This window comes from Schistocerca serialis, chromosome 10 (assembly GCF_023864345.2).
Source record: "Schistocerca serialis cubense isolate TAMUIC-IGC-003099 chromosome 10, iqSchSeri2.2, whole genome shotgun sequence".
NCBI classification, from domain to species: Eukaryota; Metazoa; Arthropoda; class Insecta; order Orthoptera; family Acrididae; genus Schistocerca; species Schistocerca serialis.
Genome location: NC_064647.1, coordinates 94,156,116 through 94,182,420, shown reverse-complemented (window position 1 = coordinate 94,182,420; position 26,305 = coordinate 94,156,116). Strand labels below are relative to the sequence as shown.

General features: G+C 39.2%; 1 protein-coding gene across 1 annotated transcript; it reads right to left on the bottom strand.

Moving 5' to 3' along the window:
* Nucleotides 1-288: 288 nt before the first annotated feature.
* Nucleotides 289-26,147, bottom strand: LOC126425016 (protein yippee-like 5). The gene is made up of 2 exons (XM_050087923.1): nucleotides 25,860-26,147; nucleotides 289-4,021 (listed from the first exon to the last, which is right to left on the bottom strand). Exons 1-2 carry the CDS (start codon nucleotides 26,018-26,020, stop codon nucleotides 3,823-3,825), a joined length of 360 nt encoding a protein of 119 aa, XP_049943880.1. The 5' UTR covers nucleotides 26,021-26,147; the 3' UTR covers nucleotides 289-3,822.
* Nucleotides 26,148-26,305: the final 158 nt, after the last annotated feature.

The following is a 26,305-nucleotide window of genomic DNA, read 5'->3' as shown; positions in this document are numbered from 1 at the left end:
ATCATATCATAGAACTGAACCAAAGGAATTTAACTGATTGTGATATGTGACCTCTTAGTGTACTTCATTACTTAAAGCTTTAAGCATGCTTGATTATGAAAATGTGGACTTTGAGTGTGCCAAAGGTATTGTATGATAATATTGTAACTTTCTAATGATGGTTGTGATCTGTACTGAGAGCTATACCTATTCTTTCACTTATTTTATAACTGTCAGAATACATGTACCACATAAGTGGATTTTAATGGGATTTGCACAGTGTTTGTAAATACATGTGGAAAAAAAATGTTTTATTGAGTAAATTTTATTATCTCTTTTGTACTTTACAAATTCAAGGTACATAGTATAACAACTCTACAGTTACAAATATCACTTACATTCTATATAGATAAAGTACATAAATGTATATTGTTCATTTTTATTATTTTGTAAGACTGCCAAACTTGGAACCAGTTACTTTTCAGTTCAGGTATTTTTTGTAGCAACTGCAAGTCACTGTCGTGTTCATGAAATCCGTTGCACTGGATTCTATATGAGGTGCTAACAAATAGCTTCGTGGTCGCCACTGCTGAAATTTCAATGACATTTCTGCGGACACACAATATTTTTATTCACTTGCAGTGTTCCCATGCTTTAACTAATTCCCATGCTGTAACTAAATCTGTGGGCAAATAGCCAAGCCAACTGAAGTTCAAGGACTCAGAATAACTGAGACCATTTTCTCAGTGTCTAAAAATCTTAAAATACAATAATGAGCAACACTGATGTCGTAAATTTTGGCTGTATGTACAAATGAGCATTGAAACATTTGAGCTGGTGGTTTAAAATCTTCAGGCTGATTACGTTGATGAAAAATATTTTCACAGTGGCTATGGAAACAACATTCATTACCCCCCTGAAACAGCTTTTGGACTCAAGTGTCTTCTTGCAAAGGGGCACTCAGTCATAACTCCCTAAAGATGTGGTAAGTTACATGTGTTTGGAAGTAAATTTTTCTTGCTGTTTGCAAACTCATTTCCAATACAGTCTGGTTGGTATCAGTTTTCAGACATCATAATTGGATTGCTTGTCAAATGTAAACACAAAATTTTTTTAAATAATATCCTTGTCCTAATAATTGGCTTTAATGGAAGTTTATATGGGTGGTCAATTGTGTTACCACTAAGAACTTTTGAGAGTGGTCTTTTCTGTACACTGCAATAACAATTGGTGTGAAAATAAACTTTTATCAAAGTACGGATGCCTAACTTCTTTAAAAATGCCTACAGTTATATTCTCAGCAGTGGCAGTGCAAGAGAAAAAGCAATTTGATCTCTTCTGATAGTATAAACGTGCTTGCACACAGGTCTGGGAGAACTGGTACCAAGGGAGGCCTCCACAAGAGCTCTTACTTTATACTAATCTTTAAAAAGATGCATCACAGACTGACAAGACAACACACCAAAGAAAAAAAAGGTTTCCCTTTTATTTCTGTCACTTCTTATGTACACAACCTGAAAGTCATTCTCAAAATACAGCGTTCATATTTCTATAGTTAATATCACATTAAACATAAGAACACTCATTCTAATTAAATATGTGCCATCTGATACCTTATGGCAGTTATATGGAAGAATATTAAATTCTTTAATATAAGTAATAACTATTTGAAAGTTATGGTTCAACAGATTTCCTGTGGCTGTGCGGTCCACATGTTTAATAATAAAATGTACAAAAAATCTCAACACAACATTGCACAGTCCTAAATTACAGAATATTCTTAAAAACAGTTTCTTTTCAACAAAGACTGTTTTACCTCGCACACATTTGAAAATGCAGCAAGGATGGACATTTTCTACACACATCACAAGAAATGACCTTAAACTCATGTGAAGATCAATTTTTGTGTCACTTCTATATGCAAATTAAGGGTAAATTTAAAAAAAGTAATGATAATTGTATTTTAAACCAGTTGGTCATTGTTTTGGTGTTCATACAAGTTCAGCTGCTGCAGTGTAAAATGGAAGAAAATTGACAATTTTAAAAATGAGACACTAAGAAATCGCTCACTCTCACACCAAAAACTATGACAGACAAGAGAAGTAGGCAGGATAAGAAGCATCTCAGAAAGTATGTGTAGTCACAGACAGACATTTATGGGGTACTGTCCAGCAACTTAATGGGACTAATGTAAAAAGAAAGACTCGCGATTGTGTGCTTATTCATAGTCTATGGTGCCCAACGTTTCTAAGATGACCAGAAATTCTAACTGCAGCATTCCATGACCTCAAAAATGGCTCAGGTGGTGTCTTTCTTCTAGCTTTGATATAAAAATTGGCAGAAAAAAGAAAAACTATAAGCCCTTTCACTAAAATCAGGAACAAATTTCTTTCAACTCAATCATTCCGAAAAAACAATGTATGTCAAGATTTTTCAGGACGTTCAGTGAACATAGATTATCCTTTAACCAACCCATTTTAACTGAAATAACTATGTTATCAGACATTATGATGATGGCAAAACAAGTACAAGCAGGTGGAAATAAAAAATGTAATTGTGTGCCCAGTCATCTCATAAATACGGTTGATCAGTTCTAAGTCAAAAGAATTCAACTTTGTCAAGTACACAATCCAGGTAATAGAGAAGTCAAAAAAAGAAACAGAATGCAGAATATTGCACAGAAAAATGCTAAAACACTCTCACTGTGTGTGTAGAAGTGCATGCGCGCATGGGTGGGTGGGCATGCACATGCACACTCTATTACATTTCTTATTAACAGCTAAATTTGCTATGGCCTAAACCCAAATAATTCCTTTACTTGTCAAACTGCATAATGTATTAGTGGCTGCATCATAGGCCAGTACCTTATTGCCATATCTGTTTGCTATTCCTTGAGTGTTCTTATGTGGTACGAAAAGGCAATTCACCGTGTAATTTTTTTGTGTTTTAGTAATTGCATATTGAACCTTAATTTGTTGACTGATAATTGGAGTAATTATTTCAACAAGAATGATCCAAAAGTGACTAAGTATGGACAGTTGGACATATTTAAAAAAATACATAAAGTAAAAAAGATGAAAAATGAGACTTCAAGTGACAACAAATGCCATGAATACTTAATGGACGTAAACAACTTTTATGTTAAATTGTTGTGCATCAAAACAAATGCAAATTAAAAATATATTCTCTTTTTAAACTGCAATTTACACTTTAAACATTTTGAAAGGCATTTGAAAATACTAGAACAACTTGTGTTCCATCCAATTACCAATGCCTCTTAAAAATTAAACATTCATTTTATAACTTGTCCCAATGTCTGATATGTTTTGCACATCATGTTGGTAATTACATAATTAGACTTCCTGGATGACTTCCTAAGCTCCTGCGATATCAGCAAAATTTCACACAACACAAATACTGGCATAGGCAAGTGAAACAGTAAACCATCAGCTGAGGCATAGAAATTTCTCTACACTCCTCTAACGACTTATTTCGTGCGTGAAGAATTTGGTGAAAGCTGTGTAGAGCTATTGTCTAATTTTAGTCACAGAGGCAAGTGACAATCCAAAATATTAAAAATGTTAAAAACATTTTTTTTGGCACTATCTGTAAAGTGCTTCGTCAGCGTTAACAACGGGTAGCAGATCACAGAATTAGATTACACCTGTTTATTTGGAAGTTCAGTGCAGCCAATCATACATCTGGCAGAACATTTCTTCAATTTTGACATCTAATTACTGTGATTAAGGATCTTTAGTTTTTTGTGAACATAGCGGTCACTGTCCAGTATTTCCTTTTTCCACCAGCTATGATGTCTTTTAGTGGTACGGTTCTCACAGCACATCAGTTGTCACCGACGTGCTCATCCATACCATCGCTCTCCGTTACGAGTGCACGCTCGAGAATGACGCGCCCCTCCTTATAGCGCTGATTCTCCTCGGTGGCAAATTCGTACACCCAACCCAGCTTGGCATCACAATTCTTGCAGGACACATCGCGAACCATGTGTCTACCAGTCAGCATGACGCGGTCCTGCACCTCACTGTGCAGTCAGAAGACAACAGGCAATAAATGATCAGCACTTGCTCCACACACAATTTCACGAGCATGCAAATGAAATATACAACAAACAGTCACTCATTTTATCATTTATTTACACAGCCACCATAATGGTGAGCACATAAGAAGGTGCAGTAGCAAGAGTTAGTGTGCCTTGTAATGCTCCAGCCGATAGTGTCATGCTGCTGTGTCTGCCTGTAGCATACATATCAGGGTGCATGTAGAATACACAGTATCAATTTTCATGTTAGTTTAGATACAGTGAGGTTACTTAGCCACTTCAGTGTTCATTATCAGTGGCATAAAGCAAACACGACACATATTACACTAAGAAGCAACAGCAATAGTTTCCTGACCATATAAATTCTAGGCTGACCATATTTCAGAGACAAAATACAGGGACACTCGTGTCTGTACTTTATACCTAACTTCATAACTTACGCTCAGCTCTCTTGTCAGTTATTGGGATATTTTAAAACTGACAGTAGGCCTGTAATGATGCAGCAACTTAAAAACTCATAATGAGAATGTTTCTTCATTTTGTGAATTGGGAAGAAAAATGTAAGTACATTAAAAAAGATTGATATGTACTTTTTCATTGTAATAGCCAGGATGTTTTTTCTACCATGTTTAGTCATTTACTAGGTATTTTGGTACAATCTGTTAATCCTAGAAACTATGTAATATTACTAATCAGTGATCAGACACAAATCATACATTTCAAACTAAAATTTAAGATTTCAGACTGTTATGGCAAGTGCGCATATGTGACAAACAATATTCAATAAGCACTGTTAACACACACTGCACCATTCACGTTATTGACAAAATTAACTTCCATATGACTGCAGTCCCGCTATAAATAGTTTCAGTTAACTGATGCTCCTTTATTCCTCCTTTAGTTTTGTTTTTGCTTGTCTCAGGGCCATAAAGTGGAAGGTCAGCAAGTTAGAGATGAGGGGTAGCTAATACCTGCTTTTCAACATCTCTCTTACTATTTCTGTAGCCATAAGACAAATTAAACCAAATGTGGGGAAAATATATATTTCTCTAACATTCTCCTTCTATGAAACTTGTTTTTCACAAATATTTAATGAAATGAAAAGTAGTATTGAACACACTTTGTTTCCCACTTAAAAACTGGGACAAATGTGTGTCCTGAATGATTTTCTCAGGATGCCAGCAGATGTACATGAAAAATATGACTGTCCCAGCAAAAATAAAATTCTGCTAGGCAGAATCTAAAGCAGAAACAGTGGCCTGGTGTAGCACTCACCCCTGCATTCCCAATTACCGGGGCAAGGGATGGAAAGTTAAATGTGGGACAGATTGTGAAGTGTGGAACGGATAGATGGAGTCCCAGGAGGAATGCTCAAATTCAAACAAAACACTTTGTATGTCCTATTCCGAATGGATTCTGAGATAAGACACATTTAATGTACATTCTTGCTGGAACTAACGGCTTTACACGCAACTGGTCTGAATCATACTTAACAAACAGAAAACAAAAGGTTGTGCTAAATAACTCGAACAATGTTGAAAAGGTAGAAAATTTTAGTGACTAGAGAAGAATCACAAAGGGAGTCCCACAGGTTCCAATTTTGGGCCCATTCCTATTCCTATGACAGAAAGACATCCTGTTTAAAGTGGCTGAAAGCAACAAGGCAGATGGGACTAGAATAAAATGTCAAAGAAGTCAGGTGGGTGAGACACACACATGTGCCACTTGCCAAAAAACAAATTTACATTAAGTGTGTTCTATCTCACTAACCATTCAGAATACTGACTATACCTACATGAAGTTTTTTGCATCAAAAAAGCATTCCTGTCTTATCACCAAATGTCGGCCACCCTCCTGGGACACCCCTTATACAAATAATGGCATACTACTGATGGCCACGTAACACGGTGTGAGAACAGTGGTCATAGAGAGACCCTAACTGACAAGAACTTGGGACAAGTGCCACGCCTTGTTCATGACAATCAGTTTTGAACACGGCAAGCATTGCAGCCACCAGTGAAGTGGCCCACTGCAACTATTTTACGAACATAAACAGCAAGGGAACTGCACCCAATATAATTTCGACCGAAGTACCTAGGACATGGCCATATTGCAGCTGCCCATCTTGGGTGCACATCTTCAGTGGGCAAAAGAACACAGAATCTGGACAATAACCAATTTTAATGTGGTGCAACGAGTGGTGATTTTGCCCTTTTTCAAATGATGCAAGTTGTCAAGTAATAGTGATGGGACAAGAAACTGATCGAGTGATTTTTTGAATGAAACAACCACATGAAACTAGTCTGTGACCACATCAGCTATATGAATATTTTTCGCTCACTCCCTGGGTTTGAGTGTGAGACAACCGAATACGGAAGTTTTCATTCAGTCTCTCTGTTTGAGTGATCATTAAGCCTTTTTTCATTTGGGGCAGATCAACCAACGTCCTTTCGAGCTGGATGTGTAGCACCATCACCGGCAACCTTTGACACCACACAGCCAGGGCTGCAGCAGGCATGAGAAGCTGCTGGCACAGTGCGGACCACCACCTCGTACTGGTTGTGCAGGACACGTGCTTAATCGAAGAGGATTACTTTGGCATACCCACTCAGGGGCAGGACTACCCTCTGGAGGTTTGCGCTTACCCCAGTAGTATACTAATTCTGAAAGTGCTACATAACTGGGTTCACTTCACTCAGAAGAATTACCGAATAGTTCAGTCAATTAAAGTGGTCAAGAGTGTTTTCATCTGACAGAAAAACTACAGACTGGTTTCATTTTAAAAGAACAAATGAATAATAATCCAAAACAATATGTAAACTACACATGACCAAGTCAACTGTTTTCATTCGCTTGTTCCCACCACTAGTCCGGTACACTGGCAGCCCATTTAGGTAATTAACCCACAGGGTATTGGGTGTGCAGCTCAGGTCAGAGGTAGTTCTGTGATGTTTTCAGGGTGTTTTTCTCACTGTGACTAAGCACTCTATTTCAGGTTACCATGAATGTAAACCAGGATGTTTACTTCAAAACTCTCAGTGACCAAGGCTCAACATTTCTTCTACCTCTTCAGCATGAGTATGCTGTGGACACCCATTTTCTGTAATGGCAACAGCTGCTTTCACACAGCTGCACGCACACATTCCCGGTTTGACGAACACTCAGGCTTGCTATCGTGGCTCGACTGGTCCACTAGTTCACTAAGATTTCAATTCGGATTATTAGGTGAAATGTAGCAGTTAGCTTCCATGCAATTTGGTTACTGGAGGCAGTGTGACATAGCATTAGTGTGATACTGATGGAGGAGAGGGTGACTAATGTTTGTGTCCAGTGACTTATGGTGAGACACACAACAATAACAATGCATTGCTCAACAACAAATAATTACATACTTAGTGCCCTGCTAGGACCCCCCCCCCCTCCCCCCCCTCCTCTCTCTCTCTCTCTCTCTCTCTCTCTCGCCCCCCCCCCCCCATACACACACACACACACACACACACACACACACACACACACACACACACACACACACACACAATTCTGAGAAACATTAAAAAGCCATGTTTCTGAATACATATTTTTACAACTTTTTTCAACTGATTTCTTTATTTATACAAAAATTTTCTTTTTACTTTCTATTGTAGGAAATACATTTTTGGCATCTTTATTCAAGAAATTGGACAGAAGCCTAGTCAACACTTTGTCAGATCTGTTTACTGCAGTGCATTTGTGCTCGGACTACATTCTAAGATCCTACAACAGGAGGTCATCAGTGATATTGGATGGTAGTTCTGTGGATCACTTTTGCTACACTTCTGGAGTCGAGTGTAACTATGCTTTCTTCCAACCATTGGGCACAGTTTCTCATTGGAGGGATCTGTGGTGTATAGAGGTTAAAAGGCAGGTGTGTTCAGCTTCAAATTCTGTATAGAATCTGATAGAGATTCCATCACATCCTGAAGCCTTGTTTAATTTTAGTGATTGCCTCTATTTTTGTATGTCACTGATACTAATATCTACACCACTGAACATTGCAGTGGTATGACAGTGTAACTGGGACCGTAAATCTGTACCTTCCTTGGTGAAGGAAGGTTTGAAAACAGTGTTCGGCATTCCTGCTTTTACTTTGGCTATCCTCATTTTTTTTTTTTTTTTTTCCTGGATCATCTGTGACTACCAGAGCACTAACTTTGGAACCACTGACAGCCTTAAAATACGACCAGAGTTTCTTTCGGTTTTTACGAGAGGTCTTGCTTTAAGATTTTGCTGCCGTTCTCATTAGAGGTACTGCCATTTTGAAAGGCAAAAGTCTTTCATTCAGCATTTCTACTTCTTCACATCCATAAAATATTGCAGCAAAGAAGATAAAAACCGAGAACATCTATAAGAGGGCAAAATTTGATGTGGAAACTGTTACACAGGAAGCTATGGAAGGAACATGTTCTGTGTATCCAAGATGGATTTTCACTCTGCACTGAAGTTTGCACCGATACGAAACTTCCTGGCAGATTAAAACTGTGTGCCTGACTGGACTTTCACGAGCAAGTGCTCTACCAACTGAGCTGCCGCAGCATGACTCACACCCTGTCCTCTCAGCTTTACTTCCGCCAGCACTCTTCATCTCCTACCTTCCAAACTTCACAGAAATTCACTCTGGAAACAACTCGCAGACTGTGGCTCTGCAATATCCTTCCTTCCACAAGTGGTAGTCCTGCAAGTTTCACAGAACTTCTGTGAAGTCTGGAAGGTAGGAGAGAGGTACTGGTTGAAGTAAAGCTGTGAGGATGGGTCACGAGTTGTGCTTGGGTAGTTAAGTGGACAGTGCACTTGCTGGTGAAAGGGAAAGGTCCTCTGCATACATCGCAGATCGAGATCCGAAAGCAAGAGCTAAAGTGCACTTACGGTGACCACAGCTCTTCTGTTGTGTGCTGTTGTTGGTGTATTGTTATCATTAGTCATAATCAGTGGGTGACAGAATCTGGTAGCCAATGAGAATCTGTCAATTTTTAATTGCGACTGTCACATACCAGTATATTTGGTTGTTTTTTTCCGAATATGTTGCAATTTCCGAGGTGGTGGTTAGAGTGGGATGGGACCTAATAGTTCAGCTTCATTTACAAAGCATAGGACATCATGAACGAGCAACTTGGTTGGCTACCACGTCCAACTCATAATTTGTCATGTTCATTTCCTGTCATTCATCACGTGAATGGTTACCGAAAACAGCTCGTAACAGAACAGTCCGAGAGACCAAGAGTGGGCATTTAGCCAAAGCAAGCCTTATATGATATGCCTTGAGGAAGAACTGATTTTAATTCTTTTTAATCACAGACGAAAACTGAAAAATTGACTGAAGAGAATGAAACTCGACATTCCATTTGGGGTGATCTACACCTACATTCGCACTCTGCAAATCATTCTATGATGTGTAGTGGAAAATTCTTCTGGTACCACTATCTGATACCCCCTTTCTTGTTCCATTTGCAAATGGTTCTGGAGAGAATGGCTGTCGGTAAACCTCCTTAGGAGCTCTAATTTGCCTGATTTTTTCCATTGTAGTTGTTTTGCAAGACGTGTTGGAGGAACTAGTACGCCGCCCAGATATTCTGAGAACATACTTTCTCAGAATTGCAACAGTACATCTCCGTGAAGCACAGTGCCTCCTTTGTAACATCTGTTTGTCGACCATCTCTGCAATACTCTCGTGCTAACTAAATGATTCTGTGATGTAACACACAACTCTTTGTTCAATCTTCTCTCTCTCTTCTACAAACTGAGCTGATCAGCAACACTCAAGAATCAGTTTAACAAGCATTTTGTAAGCCACTTCTTTCGTGGATAAATTTCAATTAATTAAGATTCTCCCAATGAACGTCAGGTTGGAACCTGCTTTTTCATTAAAATTTATTTATGTTCAGTGACAGTCATCAGTCCCTGCACCAGTCTTCAATTCTCTGCCCTTCTGTTATAACTCCCTCACCATATCAGTTGCACTATCTGTGAACAGCCTCATCAAACTTTTGATGTTATCTGTCAGATCATTAATATAAGCTGTAAACCGTAATGCCTCTATCACTCCTGAAACTACTGTACATCGGTAGACTTTGTTCTGTTAAAAATGATGTGGCGAGTTTTATCGGTAAGAAATTCCCGACTCCAATCACAAATCTCATGCAATTCCTTGTAAGCTCGTAAAATGTTTACCAAGTGACAGTCCGGAACTTTATGAAATGCCTTCCTAAAATCAAGGAAAATTGTGTCAACCTGGGTGCAGAATGAGCTGAATTTTGCAAGAAATCTACTTGAAATCCATATGCATTTTTACACAGAAGAATATCATTCTCCAAAGAGATCTTCAGTCTGAAGACAGGTTTAATGCCGCACTCCATGCTGATCTATCCTGTGTGAGCTGCTTCCTGTCTGAGTAACTACTGCATCCTACATCTAGCTGAACCTTCTTACTGTATTCATGCTTAGACCTTCCTCTACAACAATTCTTTCCATTACCAAAGTGATTATTCCTTGATGCCTCAGGATGTATCCTATCAACTGATTCCTTCTTTTAGTTAATCTGTGGCATAAATTTCCTTTTCCCCCAATTCTATTAAGTACCTCCTCATTAGTTATTTGATCCACTCAGCTAATCCTCAGCATTCTTCAACAGCTCCAAATTTCAAAAAGATCTATTCTTTTCTTGTCTGAACAGCTTATCGTCCGTACAAGGCTACAGTCCAGAGAACTGACTTCTTAACACTTACATTATATTAGATGTCAAGAAATTTCTTTCTTTATGAAATGTTTTTCTTGCTATTGCTAGCCTGCATTTCACATCATCTCTACATCAGCCATATCAGTTGTTTTGCTTACCATACAGCAAAATTCGTCTACTACTGTTATACAACAAATTAGAAAGGAAATGCGAGAGTAAAATTTTCTAAGTTCAAACAGGTGGGGTTAATCACGTGAAAGTATCAACAGCAGCCAGCTGGGAAGTGTAAATATTTTAAGACCACTATTCAGTCAGGAAGACAGCAACCTCAATACACCTTTGTGTGACTACGAGGGAGCTCAGCACAGAATGGTTAGAAGAGAACAGACCAAACTGCTTTTGTTACTCTTGTAACATTATGTAAGAGACACTAAGCAAGACACAAATTTGCCTAGCAGGAGTTTGACTAAGCAATAAAGATACTGTAACAAATGTGTTAAGCAAACGTAGTGGAACTGAAGACTGCTGACAACTTGAGAATAGCAGAACCAATTCGGTCATTACGGTTGATGTCGTAGAGCAGAGCCTCTCCTCGATGACACAAATACTCCGTCCCACTAGCCTAGAACATTCTATCAGTTGGATTGATGGCGTTCATGCCAGTCACACTCAATTCTGTGATTATGGTACGGTGACATCTCGTGTGTGAGATTGTTCTTGTGTTGATCTTACAACTGCTGCCTCACAAGAAGATCAGCGATCCGTATCCACGGATAATGAAAGCCAGCATCCAGTAATGAAGTCGGCACAGCAGCCAGCACTGATGGGTAGTCTAGGGAACTACCAACAAGGCTCTGGGACATGGCAGAAGCTGCCCTGTACCTCAAGCATTGCACTAGTCTGACTACCTGCTGTACCAGCGGGACAGGTTCAGCATTCAGCACATCATCACGGTATCTGACACCGCAGTCTACCTGAGGGGACAACACTGGCAGTGATCTGGGAGGGATTGGTACTCCCCAAAATGCCGTATGAATCAAACACACACATCACGGTCACCGCCCTCTCCAAGCAGGGCTACCAACATGGTGTGTTTACCTCACCAGCACTCGCGACTTCTGCTCCGAGCTGATGTGGCATCCTCAGCAGCTATGAGTCCACTGTTGGACTCAGTGGATTGCTCTTCAGATTTTGTTGACACCAACGGTCACAGAAGAAAAAGTAAAGACTTGTATTCTGAGTAATGAATGAAATAATCATAAATACTGTAGGAGTTTCCAACCCAGTAGTGTTCAAACCCTACACTGCTTTCAGTAACTCATTTTTCAATCTAATTCCTTCAGCATTACCTAATTTATTTCATCTACACTATGTCCCTTCCTTTACTTTGCTGATGTCGATCTTTTGGAATCTTTTCAAGGCACTACCCATATTGTTCAACTGCTCTTCTAAGTCCTTTGCCATCTCTGACAATCATGTCATCAGCAACCTTCAAATCTTTTATTTAAGATAAAACTGAATATTTCATATTAGTCGTCAGCTTTGATCAGTGACAAAGGAAATGTGCAACAAACAGTGTTAATGACATGCAACTATAATGGATATCAATGGTGATTTTTTTTTTTTTTTTTTTTTTTTTTTTTAAAAAAACAGGCTAAACTACAGATCAGCCTGTCACCACAACCAGGTCTTCTTAGTTTCACATTCACTGTCTTTGTCAACTCGCAATCATGTTGTCACCTTCCAAATTAACTTAGACCTCAGGTTAAGCTACAGATCAATCTGTCACCACAGACATGTTGTTGTGCTTTCACATTTGGTGGGGTCATCAATTAACAATAAAACTGTTAATATATGCACCAATATGTATTGTTACAGGATTCATCAACATCATGTCACAGGTCAAAGCTGACAATTCGTATCAAATATTACTCTTGACCCTTTATTTCTTCTCCCTGAACATTAATTTCATTCCAAATTTGCCCTTGGTTTTCTTTACTTTGTGCTCAATGTACAAACTGTCTAATGTCGGGGATAGGATGCAACCCTTTCTCACTTCCCAAATACAGATTCCCTTTCATGTTCTCCGACTAACTACAATTGCCACTATAGAGTTGTTTCTGCACTAGTTCCAAATAACCTTTCACTCCCTGTGTTTTGTTCCTACCAACAGCAAATTTCAAAGAGTGTAATCCAGTCAACACTGTCAAAAGCTTTGTTTAAATCTACAAATGCAATACATGTGGGTTTGCCTTTCTTCCACCCATATTCTATGATGCAACACAGGGCCAGCATTAGCTTCTGTGTTCGTACAATTCTCCAGAAACCTAACAGGTACTCCCCAGAGTTGGCTTCTACAAGTTTTGGCATTATTCTGTACATATTTCTTGGCCATACGTTCCATCCATGTTTTATTAAACTAATGAATTAGTAGTATTCACATTTGTCAGCAGCTGCCTTCTTTGGAATTGCAGTTATTACATTCTTCTCAAAGTTTGAGGGTATTTCCCCTGTCCCTCAATAATTTTGAAGGAATGTCATCTACTCCAGTGGTCTTGTTTCTAGCCAGATCTTTCGAGCTCTGTCAACTTCTCTTGCAGTAACATAACTTCCATCTCACCTTCACCTACTTGCTCTTCTCTTTATATAATGTTGTCCTCTATTCAGGCCCTCTATTCATCCCTTCCACCTTTCAGCTCTCCCTTCTTTGCTTAGTACTCACTTGCCAGCTCACCTTTTAATGTTCATGCAGCTGCTTCTTTTCTCTCAAAAGGTGTCTCTAATTATCCTGTAAGAGCATTTACCTTTCCCCTAGTCATACAAGTTTCTACACTCGTAGATTTGTCCTCTAGCCCTTCCTGCTTAGCCGTTTTGCATTTTCTGTCAATCTTACTTTTCAGACATCTGCATTCCTTTTTTCCCCCCACTTCATTTGAAGCATTCTTATGTGTTATTCTTTTATCAATTACATTCATTGTCTCCTGTGTTATCAAGTATTGCAACTAATCATTGTCTTTTTACCTATGTGATCCTCAGTTGTTTTCACTATTTCATTTCTCAAAGCTACAACATTTGTCTTCTGTCACATTCCATTCTCTGCTTCACTGCAACACTGCCTATTGCGCCCTCAGATATTCTCAATGACATCTTGTTTTTTCAGTTTATATAGGTCCCATATTCTTAATTTCCTACCATTCTGTAATTAACTGAATTTTAATCTCCAGTTCGTAACCAATAAATTATAGTCTGAGTCGATATCTGCTTCTGGCAGTGTCTTGCATTTTAAAATCTCGTTTCAAAATACCTCTCTTAAATTGAAACCTTCCTGTGTCCCACATCTTTTCCAAGTAATACAATCCTCTTTCATGATTCTTAAAGCACTAGCGATGATCAAATTATGCTCTGTACAGAATTCTACAAAATGACTTCCTCTTTCATTTCTTTCCCCAACTATTTTTCCTTTTTCTCTTTTTCCTACTATTGACTTCTAGTCACCCATCACAATTAAATTTTGATCACCCTTAACTATCCAAATAATTTACTTTACATCTTCATAAATTCATCCAATCTTTTTTTCAACTGGCACATAAACTTATACAATGGTTATTCAAAAGATTTTGGACTTACATTTATAAAATCAATCTCCGTTGAGGTTGTTGGGTTGTTTGTGGGAAGAGACCAAACAGCGAGGTCATCGGTCTCATCAGATTAGGGAAGGATGGGGAAGGAAGTCGGCCGTGCCCTTTCAAAGGAACCATCCCGGTATTTGCCTGGAGCGATTTAGGGAAATCACGGAAAACCTAAATCAGGATGGCCGGACGCGGGATTGAACCGTCGTCCTCCTGAAAATCTCTGTCGAAATACAATTGTTTGACACTAGTTACCCACAAAGTAGTCCCCTTCAGCTTGCACACAACTCCCCCAACACTGTTGGCACTGCAGGAAGCATCTCTGGAAAGCCTCTTTTGGTATGTTGTGCAGCTGCTCCATTGAGTTCTGCATAATGTCTTCCATGTTCTGAAATTGGGTCCCTTTCAGAATCCTTTGCAGTTTAAGGAAAAGCCAGAAGTCACTCATGCTAGGTCAGGTGGACAGGAAGGTTGACAAACCACACCCGTTTTGTCTTTGGCCAAAAAACTCTGAATTAATTATGAACGAAGAACTGCCCAGTGCCCAAAAGTCCGGCTATGTACGTCTCACTGCATCAAGAAGACAACGCAGAACCTCTTGGTAGATAGTATTCCTTATTGACATTAGTACCTTCTGGGGTGTACTCACAATGGACCATGCTATTGGAGGCAGTCAGCATGAAACTGCCTTATTTTTTTATATTTCAGGAATGATTGATACTTTCATTGTGATGACAGGAACTTTGTTCCTGGGTCATACCCATAAACCCAGGACTTGTCACCAGTTATCACTGCATTAAGAAAGTTGAAATTATTGTTCACACTATCCAGCATGTTCTGTGCCTTCTCCAAACAAAGTTGCTTCTGCTCAATTATTAGCAATTTTGGGACAAATGTTTTCTGAGATTCTCCTGCCATCTGAATGTTCTGTTGAAATGGAATGAATGGATCCTAAATTAATTTTAGCCTCATCTACAAATTCTCCAATTGTCATTTGTCTATCCTGCATAACAAGGGTGCTTACATGATCAATAACAACCTCATTTGAAGATGTTGAGCGCCTATCTAAACATACTTCACTCCTTACCGATGAGCAGCCATCTTTGAAGCGGTTTTACTGCTCCTTTATCTGGGTAGTACCCATTGCTTTGTCCCCAAACACTTGTTGAATCGTGCGGATTGTTTCAATTTGAGAATCACCAACCTTATAACAAAATTTGATGCAATACGGTTGTTCCACTTCTCTGTCATTTTGACAACAACACAAAATCTGACAACTACAAATTACATGTGGTCACCTATAAATGACTAGCCAGTGACTGGTTGTTCTGCAATCAGGCATGCACACTACAATGCCTATAAACATAGTCCGCACATGTGCTTCAATACCATTGTTGGTTTCACCAATAAAAAATAAGGTTAGATACTTTTTGAACAGACCTCATACTACAGTGGTGAGTGTTAGCTTCATGCTTGTCTTGCCTACAATAATGTATTCACTATGCTCTTCACAGTATTTTATTCACATTCTTAATTTCTTACTCATTATTATGGCTACTTCTGCATCTACATTTACCTCTATAATTTGCAGACTACCCACGTGAGATGCACGGCAGATGGTACATCCCATATATACAAGTTATTGGGTTTTCCTCCTGTGCCATTTACATATGCAATGTTGCAAGAATGATCATTTGAATGCCTCTGTGCATGCAGCAATTATTGTAAATCTTATTCTCACAATCCCTATGTGAGGAATATGTAGGGGATTGTAGTATATTCCTTGAGTCACCATTTAAAGCCAGTTCTGGAAACTTTTTTGGGACAGTTTAAGTCTATCTTCAAGAGTCTTCCAGTTCAGTTTCTTCAATATCTCTCTGCACTCTCCCATGGATTAAACAAACCTGTGACCATTTGTGCTGCCATTCTGTGTATACATTCAATATCCCCTATTAGTCCTATTTGGTACAGATCGCACACACTTGAGCAATATTATAGAACTGGTTGCATGAGTGATTTGTAAGCAAATTCCTTTGTAGACTGATTGCACTTCCCTAATAAACCAAATTCTATCATGTGCTTTACCCACAACTGAGCCTATCTGATCATACCATTTCATATCCCTAGAAAGTGTTACATCCAAGTATTTACATGAGTTGGCCATTCCAACAGTGACTCATTGACATGATGTTTTTTTCATTTTGTAAGTGAACAGTTTTACATTTCTGAACTTGCAAAGCAAGTTGCCAATCTTTGCACCCACTTTGAAATCTTATCAAGGTCTGACTGAATATTTATGCAGTTTCTTTCAGATAGTACTTCATTGTAGACAACTGCATCATCTGTAAAAAGTCTGAAGTTACTGTTAACACTGTCCGTAAGGTCATTAATGTAAAACATGAACAGAAATATGATCATACATTTAACAGTATGTGTAGATGTGGTACCAAGACAAACGCTTTTCGGAAATCAAGAAAGACTGCATCTATGTGACTGTCCTGATACAAAGCTTTCAGTATGTCATGTGAGAAAAGTGCAAGTTTGGTTTCATACGATCGATGTTTTCACAGTCTGTGCTGGTTGGCCACGGAGGTCATTCTGTTCGAGATATCTTATTATGTTTGAGTTGAAAATTCACTATAAGATTCTACAACAAATTGATGTCAAGGATATTGGACACTAATTTTGTGGATCACTTCTACAACCTTTCTTGTAGACAGATGTGACCTGTACTTTTTTCTAAGAACTGGACACGATTTTTTGTTCAAGGGATCTATGATACATTATAGTTAGAAGAGAGGCTAACTCAGCTACAAACTCAGTATAGAATCTGACAGGGACTCCATTAGGCCCTTAAGCTTTATTCGATTTCAAAAATTTGAACTGTACTGACTAAAATTTTCTAATTGACCTATCCAATTATGGAATCTAACATTTCACATGCCAACCCATAGAATGACAGTTTTGTTTTTCCTGATGACGACATCCTACTGAGAAGTCTTTGTTCGGGGATGCAAATGGGAGACAATGAGGCGTGCTGAAAAGTACGTAAGAATTTTATATTCTGTCCTCAATATCAGTTGAGAGATTACATGTCACCTACATACTTGATCAACTTACCTGTTTCACTGATGTTAAGTTGCAACCTCTGCCACAAGAGGACTCTGAGCTGTAGTGTATAACGTATCAGTGTATAATGTAACTAAGTTGGTGCACGAGAAACACCATGTTGTAATCGAGTTTCTAACCACAGGTAACTTTATCCACACATGGGATTATCCTGTTCTTCTGCACGACAATTCCAAACCACACGAGCATTGTAACATCTGAAACAATCCGACTCCTCAAGTTTACAATACAGCCCTGACTTGGCCCCGTCCCATTTTCATCTGTTTCCAAAACTTAAAGAACACCTTTGAGGACTTCACTTTGGTAGTGGTCAAGTTGTGCAAGCAGAGGTGAGGTTGTGGCTCCATCAACAAAGTCAAACATTCTACTGTGTCGGTGTAAAAAAAAAAAAAAAAAAAAGTCTCATTGGGGAAAAATGTCTTCATTGACAAGATGACTATGTTGAGAAATAAAAATGTAGACATGAAGAATAAAGATGTAGAAAGCTAATGAAGTTCGTATTATAAGGGACAATCAAAACATTTCCATTTAATGGCTGTACTGTCCAGAACCAGTATGCCAATCAGACAAAATCACCATGAGCACTGAGGCTGTCAACCCACCAACACACCAGATCAAAGATACCTATTTGGTAAAAGAATGTGTCCTGCTGTGTGAAGAAGTCCGTAACTGCTTGCTGTACATCCTCGTCCGACAGGGATTGTTGACTCTTCACGGCCTTTTTTAAGAGACCAAAGGCACGATAATCACACAGGAAGAGATCTAGATCAGGGCTTCCCAATGTGTGGTCCACAAACCCCTTAGGGGTCCGCCGGCTCTCTCTAGGGGGTCCGTGGCCACCCTTCACCAAATCATGTAAAGTAATGAGTAAAATTATTGAATAAAAATGTGAAAATCAAATTCATCACCTTTTTTTTTTCGTGTGAAAAGATGTGTACTTTTACTTCAGGTTGTATTCCCAAGCAGCTTTTGCGGTTCCTAAGTGAGAATGCATACACAGTTTAGTGCCAGAGAATGCTGCTTCTCTGATCAACTGTTTCACAACAATACGGGGGTCGTTTGTGCACTGGCTCACGGCGGTAGATGCGCTGAAACCTTTTATGCATGCGTGGAGTGAGCTTTGTCAACCAATCACAGCACTTGCTGGCACGTATGCGGCGCCAGGCATCATTAAATGTTAAACTTGCTTTGTCAGTGCACTACCTATTTCATAAGTCGATTTTTGACCTTCAAGTTGTTTTCATTCAGCTCTAAACCAAAGACTATTGATACTTTGAGGGGTGGGGGAGGTCATTGGGAACAGACTAGGGGTCCGCCATGGATTTGACTGAAGAAGGGGTCCACCAGCTGAAAAGGTTGGGAAGCCCTGATCTAGACTATATGGCAGGTGCTTGAGTGTCTCTCATTCAGTTGGCTTAACTTCTGCAATACATTTGTGATATGGGACCAGTAATCAAATAACAGAGTGAACATAACCTCTCCAGCAAATGGCGCACTCCAGAAATTCTTTGGATGAGGGGACAATGGATGACATCTCTGCACTGTCAATGCTTTTGACTCCGGTTCCCAGCGCTGGCACCAGCTTTCATCGCCTGCAACAGTGTGCTCAAGGACACCACTGCACAATGATGGTTTTCGACAGACATACTGCCCCATATACTTTCCCCATTCTCTGATGGATGTCTACCTGTGACTGTCCTTTAGCAATCATGAGAAAAACAACAGCATACAGGTCCTGTTTGGATGTATTTGGTAATAACATAGCCATAGTTCACATTTCTGCATTTACCGCACGCAAATTGGAAACACGCGAATGTCATGCTAATCCCTTTTCTACATGTCAGTGCCCATATATCCGCATCAGTGTCGTGCTGCATTGCATATATGCTGCTGTTATGCCCTCAAATGCATACCTTTTGATCGCCCCTTATGTTTACTGAGCTTTGAGAGTTTTCACATAAAAAATCTGGGGGCACCATTTCTCAGCATGCCCTTGTATTTTACCTCCAGAATATTTTAACCAAGAGGATGCTATTATCATTTAGCTATACAGTAAAGCTGCATGACTTCAGAACAAAGTAACAGCTGTACTTTCCTCTTGCCTTCAGCCATTCACAGTACCAGCACAGCAAGGCCATTTTGCCCGAGATGTTACAAGGCGAGATCAGTTCATCATCTAGACTGTTGCCCCTGCAATTACTGAAAAGGCTACTGCCCCTCTTCAAGAAACCCATGTTTGTCTGGACTCTCCACAGATACCCTTCCATTGTGATTGCACCTTCCATACACTTTCTGTACCATTGAAGCATGCATGCCACCCCATCTCAACAAGGTGCTTGGGCGTCCCTCTGTATAGTCTGATTTAATCTGACTACATTCCATAAGCCATATTTTATTTACAGTCACCTTATAATGTCTTTTCAAGACATTATCCATTTCATTTAGCTGCTCTTGAAAGACCTTCATTGTCACTAAAAGAATTACAATGTCAGCAAACCTTGAAGTTTTAATGTCTTCTCCCGAAACTTTAATTTGCTTTCTCAATTTCTCCTTGGTTTTCTTCACTGCTTGCTCCATGTACAGACTGAACAACATCAGAGATAGATTACAACCCCATCCCACTCCCTTCTCAACCATTGCTTCCCTTTCATGCCCCACAACTCTTGTAACTGCAGTCTGATTTCTGTATAAGTTGCAAATGACATTTTGGTCCCTGTATTTTACTCCTACTACCTCCGCTATTTCAAAGTTTGGTTCAGATGGTCAAAATCTTTCTCTCAAACTACAACTGATAAAAATTCTTGTCTTAAGTTAAATTTCTAAGGTAAGTAATAGATTCAGTACCGCCTCACAAATTGCTACATTTCTTCGTAACCATAACTGGTCTTTCCCATTCTTGGCTTCTACTAATTCCATTCCTCTCCACATAACTCGTGTCAGTATTTTGCAACCATGACTTGTTAAACTGATAGTCTCGTAATACTAACACCTGTCAGCACCAGCTTTTTTTGGAATTGGAACAATTTTTTTTTTTTTCTTTTTGAAGTTTGAGGGTATTTCGCCTGCCTCACATATCTTGCACACCAGATGGAAGTCTTTTGTCATGACTGACTCTCCAAAGGCTTCAGCAGGTATGGCAGAATGTCATCTACTCCAGGGGCCTTGTTTCGACATAGATCTTTCATCTTTCAGTGCCCTGTCTAACTCTTCTCACAGGATCGTATGTCCCACCTCATCTTTATCCATTTGTTTTTCCCTCCCACAATACTGTCTTCTAGTTTTCACAAGTGAATTACTTGGAACTGAGTATTCAGTTACTTGAGAATGGGTACACAGCCAAAATGTCATAGAATATGAAATAAAAATGAAATGGAGATGTGTAATAGCTGATGCAGAGCCCTTATTTCTTTGAAATAGTTTCACATAGACATAGAAAATTTAAATGGGGAACTGAAGTTTTATAGTTCCCGATATCTCACAGCTGACAATACTACAAGGGCTGGAACTTTAATAGCAGCAACTATTTATTTACAACTTATACAATATAGATGTATTTTGAAGCAGTCACCAGCACTTAATATAATCAACTGCTAATGATGTGCTAGTTGTATTGATAGTCTGAGTGGAGTGGGCTACTGCCTGACAGATCTCTGTAACAGTTCTGAAGCAAATGCCATGATGTGCTTCTTCAATTTGGGAATCAAGTTGAAGCCACAAGGGGTTAAGCCTGCAGAATGGGTGGGTGGTACAGCACATCCCAGCCCCATCGATCAAACAAATCTGTCACAACTTGCACTGCATAGGACCAGGCACTGTTCTGCAAAATGACAGGTGGGTCCTGCAGAAAGTGTCACTGCTTCTTTCTCTAAGCTGTTCAGTTTTGGGACACAGCCTGTGATCACCTGAGACAGAAACAGCGACACTTTCTGCAGAATCTGCCTGTCATTTTACAGACAATGGTCGATCGCTTGTGGCTCGAGTTGCGACTGATCTGTTCAATTGATAGGACTGGGGCGTGCTGTATGACCAATCACACTCCCCAAACATAAGCCCTTTGGACTTTGACTTGATTTTTAATATGAAGGAAGCACTTCACAGCATTCATTACAGAACAGTTACATAGATCTGTCAGCTGACAGACCACTCTAGTTGAAATATCAATACAATTAACATTTGTAAGGCTGTCCTACAACTTCCACATTGTGAGCAATGGGTTAAACACTATGCTGTTGACTGCTCTGAATGACAGTAAAACTTGGCAACATGTGTCTATTTTGTATAAGCTGTAAACAACTGATAGCCACTATTAAAGTTCCAACCCTCATATAAATAGGCTTCCAAAAAATGGAAAACTACGCTTCAGGAAGATCAGTATTGGATACAGAGAAATGTAGGGACGTGAGGCAATACTGACCCCGTGAATTATCTGAGAAGATCATCTGAAGAAAGGCAAACCTATGTTTATAGCATTTGTAGATATAAAGAAATGCTTTTAGCAAAGTCGTTGGTAACTGATATTTGAAACTCTGAAGGTAACAGGGATTAAATACAGTGAATGAAAGTTTATGTAGAACTTGAGAAGAAACAGGTTAAGAGTTGAAAGGAATGAAAGGGAGACAGAAATTGAGAAGGGTGTGACACAGTGTTGCAGTCTCTTCAGTGATGCTGAGGGATCAGATTATAACAGGATTATTAGATGAGTTTTGCCATTTGGGCTGAGTCACAGTCATGTATAACTGTCTAAATGGTAACAATATAATAGAGGGAAACATTCCACGCGGGAAAAATATATTTAAAAACAAAGATGATGTGACTTACCATACGAAAGCGCTGGCAGGTCGATAGAAACACAGACAGACACATACATACACACAAAATTCAAGCTTTCGCAACAAACTGTTGCCTCATCAGGAAAGAGGGAAGGAGAGGGAAAGACGAAAGGAAGTGGGTTTTAAGGGAGAGGGTAAGGAGTCATTCCAGTCCCGGGAGCAGAAAGACTTACCTTAGGGGGAGAAAAGGACGGGTATACACTCGCGCGCACACACACACACATATCCATCCACACATATACAGACACAAGCAGACATTGCATTGGGAGAAGAGTCTGGTAAGCAATAAAAGGATTCAATTATCATTTTATGCCCAACCCTCATACTGAGTCTTGCCCAAATTATCCCACATGCAGCTTCACTTTCTAGCTCAGTGGGTTTGAATTTTTTGTCTACTGTGACAAATAAACCACCTTCGTTCCCTAATAGGCTATCCTTTTGATATACTCTTAAATTTTCTCCAAAAATCTCACTGCTATCAATTTCAAGTTTCAATTAGCTTTCTGTACCTTTTACACTGTATGCTTCACTGCTTTTCAGGAGTGCTTCTAACTTTGGCACTTTGTTACGAATGCTTCGGAAGTTTACCATTAGGATTTTAATAATCTCTCCTGTGGGAGGCATTTCTTTCGATCTTTCATTGTTATTTCTGGGTTTCCCACAGCCATCGTTATCTAGACTGGATGGAGAGTCACCTAATCTAAAAAACTCGTGTGCACACCCCCACACACGGTCAGCTACCTGAGTAGCAGCCTCTGTAGTGCACACCTGACTTTTTTGGGGGATCTTCCAGTTCTCAACATTATGGCACCAGTCCAGGAAGTAGCAGCCTAGCTTGTTACAGAACTTTCAAAATCTCTAGTTCAGTCCTTCCACTTGACTCAGAACCAAAGGGCCACGATCAGTTCTGGGGACAATGCTGCAAACTGTGAGCATCATGAAACCGTGTCATTGTAGGATTAATGTCAAAATGTAATGATGGGTAACTGATCTCACTTGGTGAAATATGTTCTCCTTCAACAAAGACACTGAAACAGCTCATATGTTTCTGACCATTGCCGCCAAAATTGTCAGCTGGCACTGTGAACTGCTACAAGAATCACTATGCTAAAGATTTGGCCTCTCGCATCTGTATTCTCTTTCCGAACTCAAAGATGTCACACAAGAGAAGGAAATACTTGCAAAGGGATGAGACTGGTCAAAAGTGTCCTGTTGCAGAGCTTGTTAAACTTCTTTTACGAGAGATAAAAAATGATTGAGTAAAGAAAATGTTGGACACAATGGTTTACATCTATGTCTATGTCTTCACCTATGTCTAAACTCTGTAAACCACCATGAGCTACATGGTAGAGGGTACATCCCACTGTACCAGTTATTATGGTCTCTTCCCATCCCACTGACATACGGAGTGCTGGAAGAATGACTGTCTGAATGCCTCTGTGTGTGTGGTAATTATTCTAATCTTATCCTCATGATCATTATGTGAACGATATGTAAGGGATTACAGTTTATTCCTATAGAGTCATCATCTACAGCCGGTTCTTCAAACCTCCTTAATCAACTGTCTCAGGATAGTTTACGTCTATCTTGAACAGTCTTCCAGTTCAGTTCCTCCAGTATCTCTGTGACGCTTCCCAAGGATCAAACAAACCTGTGACCATTCATGCTGTCCTTCTCTGTATATGTCCAATATCCTCTATTAGTCCTATTTGGTTTGGGTCCCACACGCTTCAGCAATATTATAGAACTGGTCACATGAGTGATTTGTAAGCAATCTCCTTTGTGGACTGATTGCACTTCTCCAGTATCATACAGATATAATGAACTCTACCACCTGCTTTACCAACAACTGAGCCCATGTGAGCATTCCATTTCATGTCACTACAAAGTGTTACACCCATGTATTTGTATGAGTGAGCCAATTCCAACAGCGACTCATTGATGTTGCAGTCATGGGATTTTTTTTTTTAAGTGCACAAATGGTTTGAACCAAAATATGATGTAATAACCAAGACCAAAGAAGAGTAAAGCGCTGTTCTTAGAGATACAAGCCCTCACATTCCTGTCTAAAAACAGAAAATGAGAAAGAAAGATGAAGAACATGTGCATTTAGAATCTATAGCTTAATGTTCACCACATATCATAAATCAATCTAACTTATTGGTCCTAATGGCTACAAGACCTTCGTTGTAACTTCAGCCATTGTATTTCAAGACTTAACGATGTACATATGATGCAGTTCCTGATTAGTTTTGAGAGAGAGATTGTCTAAAGCCCACTTAGTATTGTGTGTGAAAGAGCTACAATGCCTACTGTATACACTGGTTAACAGGCATGCAGAGCATATTTACCAGTTTATAAGCTAGGTATAAGACCCAACAACATTACAGTCTATTGTGCACTCTTTTGCACATAATTTAATATGGAGTTAAGTAAAATATTCATCACAGGTGACTCTGGTTAGTGTACAGCATCAAAATTTCATTGTTAACAATTATGGCAGCAGATACGTTAAAACCTCATCCTAACACCTAATCTTCTCAAATCGTATTAAGGAAACCCCTTGTTTAAACTGCACCCCTGTTACGGATACATCATCAACAGCATCTCGTGACAGAGATAAGGAACTTAGGATTAATCCATGATATTTATGAGTCATGTAATAACAAACTGCTGTGCCTACTATTCCCATTGCTGGTGAAATTAAAAAGATTACAACCATTTCTTAAAACCAGGATCAAACTGACTGTATTCAAACTGAATGCTACTGCATATCCTTTCAGTATGCACAAGATTTCTGTAGTGCCATCAACTTCATATCCATTGTCTTCCGGATTTTGTTCATCTCTGTAGAGATGTGTTTCTGCTAGCAGTCATCACACTTTTTGTAAGAAAGTAACGTTTGTTAAGTCAATACAATTTTCTTCACAGGTCTAAAGGATTTTTTTTTTTTTCAATCATATTAATTGCTGCAGTAGTACTGACAACTACGGAATAAACTGTTCAAAAATGTCAAGTACGTAGCAATGTGCATTGTGATCCTGTTTCCCTTCGCTGTTAATATTGTTCTATGCTCAGACCTTAACATCACAGTTTCTGATATAACAAGTTTATTTTAATAAATGGTCATTATTATAGGAAACAACAGAAATGCTAGGATGCTGTCTGAGACAGTTCGTCAGTGTCAAATATCATCCGTTCTTCGTGTTTAACGATTATTTTGTTAGCATGACAGCTTCCGTTGACGAAATTTTGTAACTGTCGAGATACTGCGAAAAGGTTCAGAGACTAAAACGAATCGTTTTAATTTTATCAACACCATCTGATAAGTCGTGTCCGGCCATAATTTGCGCTAGGTTTCGTAAAATGTTTCCTGATAATTTCCAAAAATCGTGACAGGGTAATTTTACAGTTTTTCATGGAATCTTGGGGGCATTCGAAGTGTCTCATTCGTAACCCTTGATCCGTAGACCAATTAGAGAGAGTGACATATTTACACATTAACTACGAGTGTGTCATGTTACCTGTAGTTGAGATTCACCACTTTATTGAAGAGGAATGCTCTACCAGTCGCACCAGTGAATCTCGTGCTAATTAGCTCACTTCTGTTTGTGAGGAAAGTATCACAAGAAGCGCATGAGAAAAGACGAGAGCCTCCAATATGGTCCAGAAAAATGCGACCCATTTTTTTTCTGGAAGTCCTCAAAGCTCTGCGAACACATCACCATATTTGTTCTTATTATTCGATATTGTAACGTAAATAAAGTCTTCCTCGCTATAAACTACAACGGTTTTCATTTCCACTGTTAAGTTTTTACCTCAAAACACGTGCTCACGACACAATTGTATCAGAAAATGGACTGGCTTACGCGATTTCTTTGTGTCTCAGAATGACCTCTCGGATGCCAAACCAAAACACAAGACAGCTGTTTACGATGACGTAGTTAACTTGACCGTATGATACATGACA

Bases quoted from the DNA above. Each gene is read 5' to 3' on its own strand.
- LOC126425016 (XM_050087923.1), bottom strand. From the start codon at position 26,020: ATGGGTCGCATTTTTCTGGACCATATTGGAGGCTCTCGTCTTTTCTCA. The intron at 4,022-25,859 runs GTAACATGACAC...CTGACTGCACAG, and splicing joins GTGGTGAATCTCAACTACAG to TGAGGTGCAGGACCGCGTCA.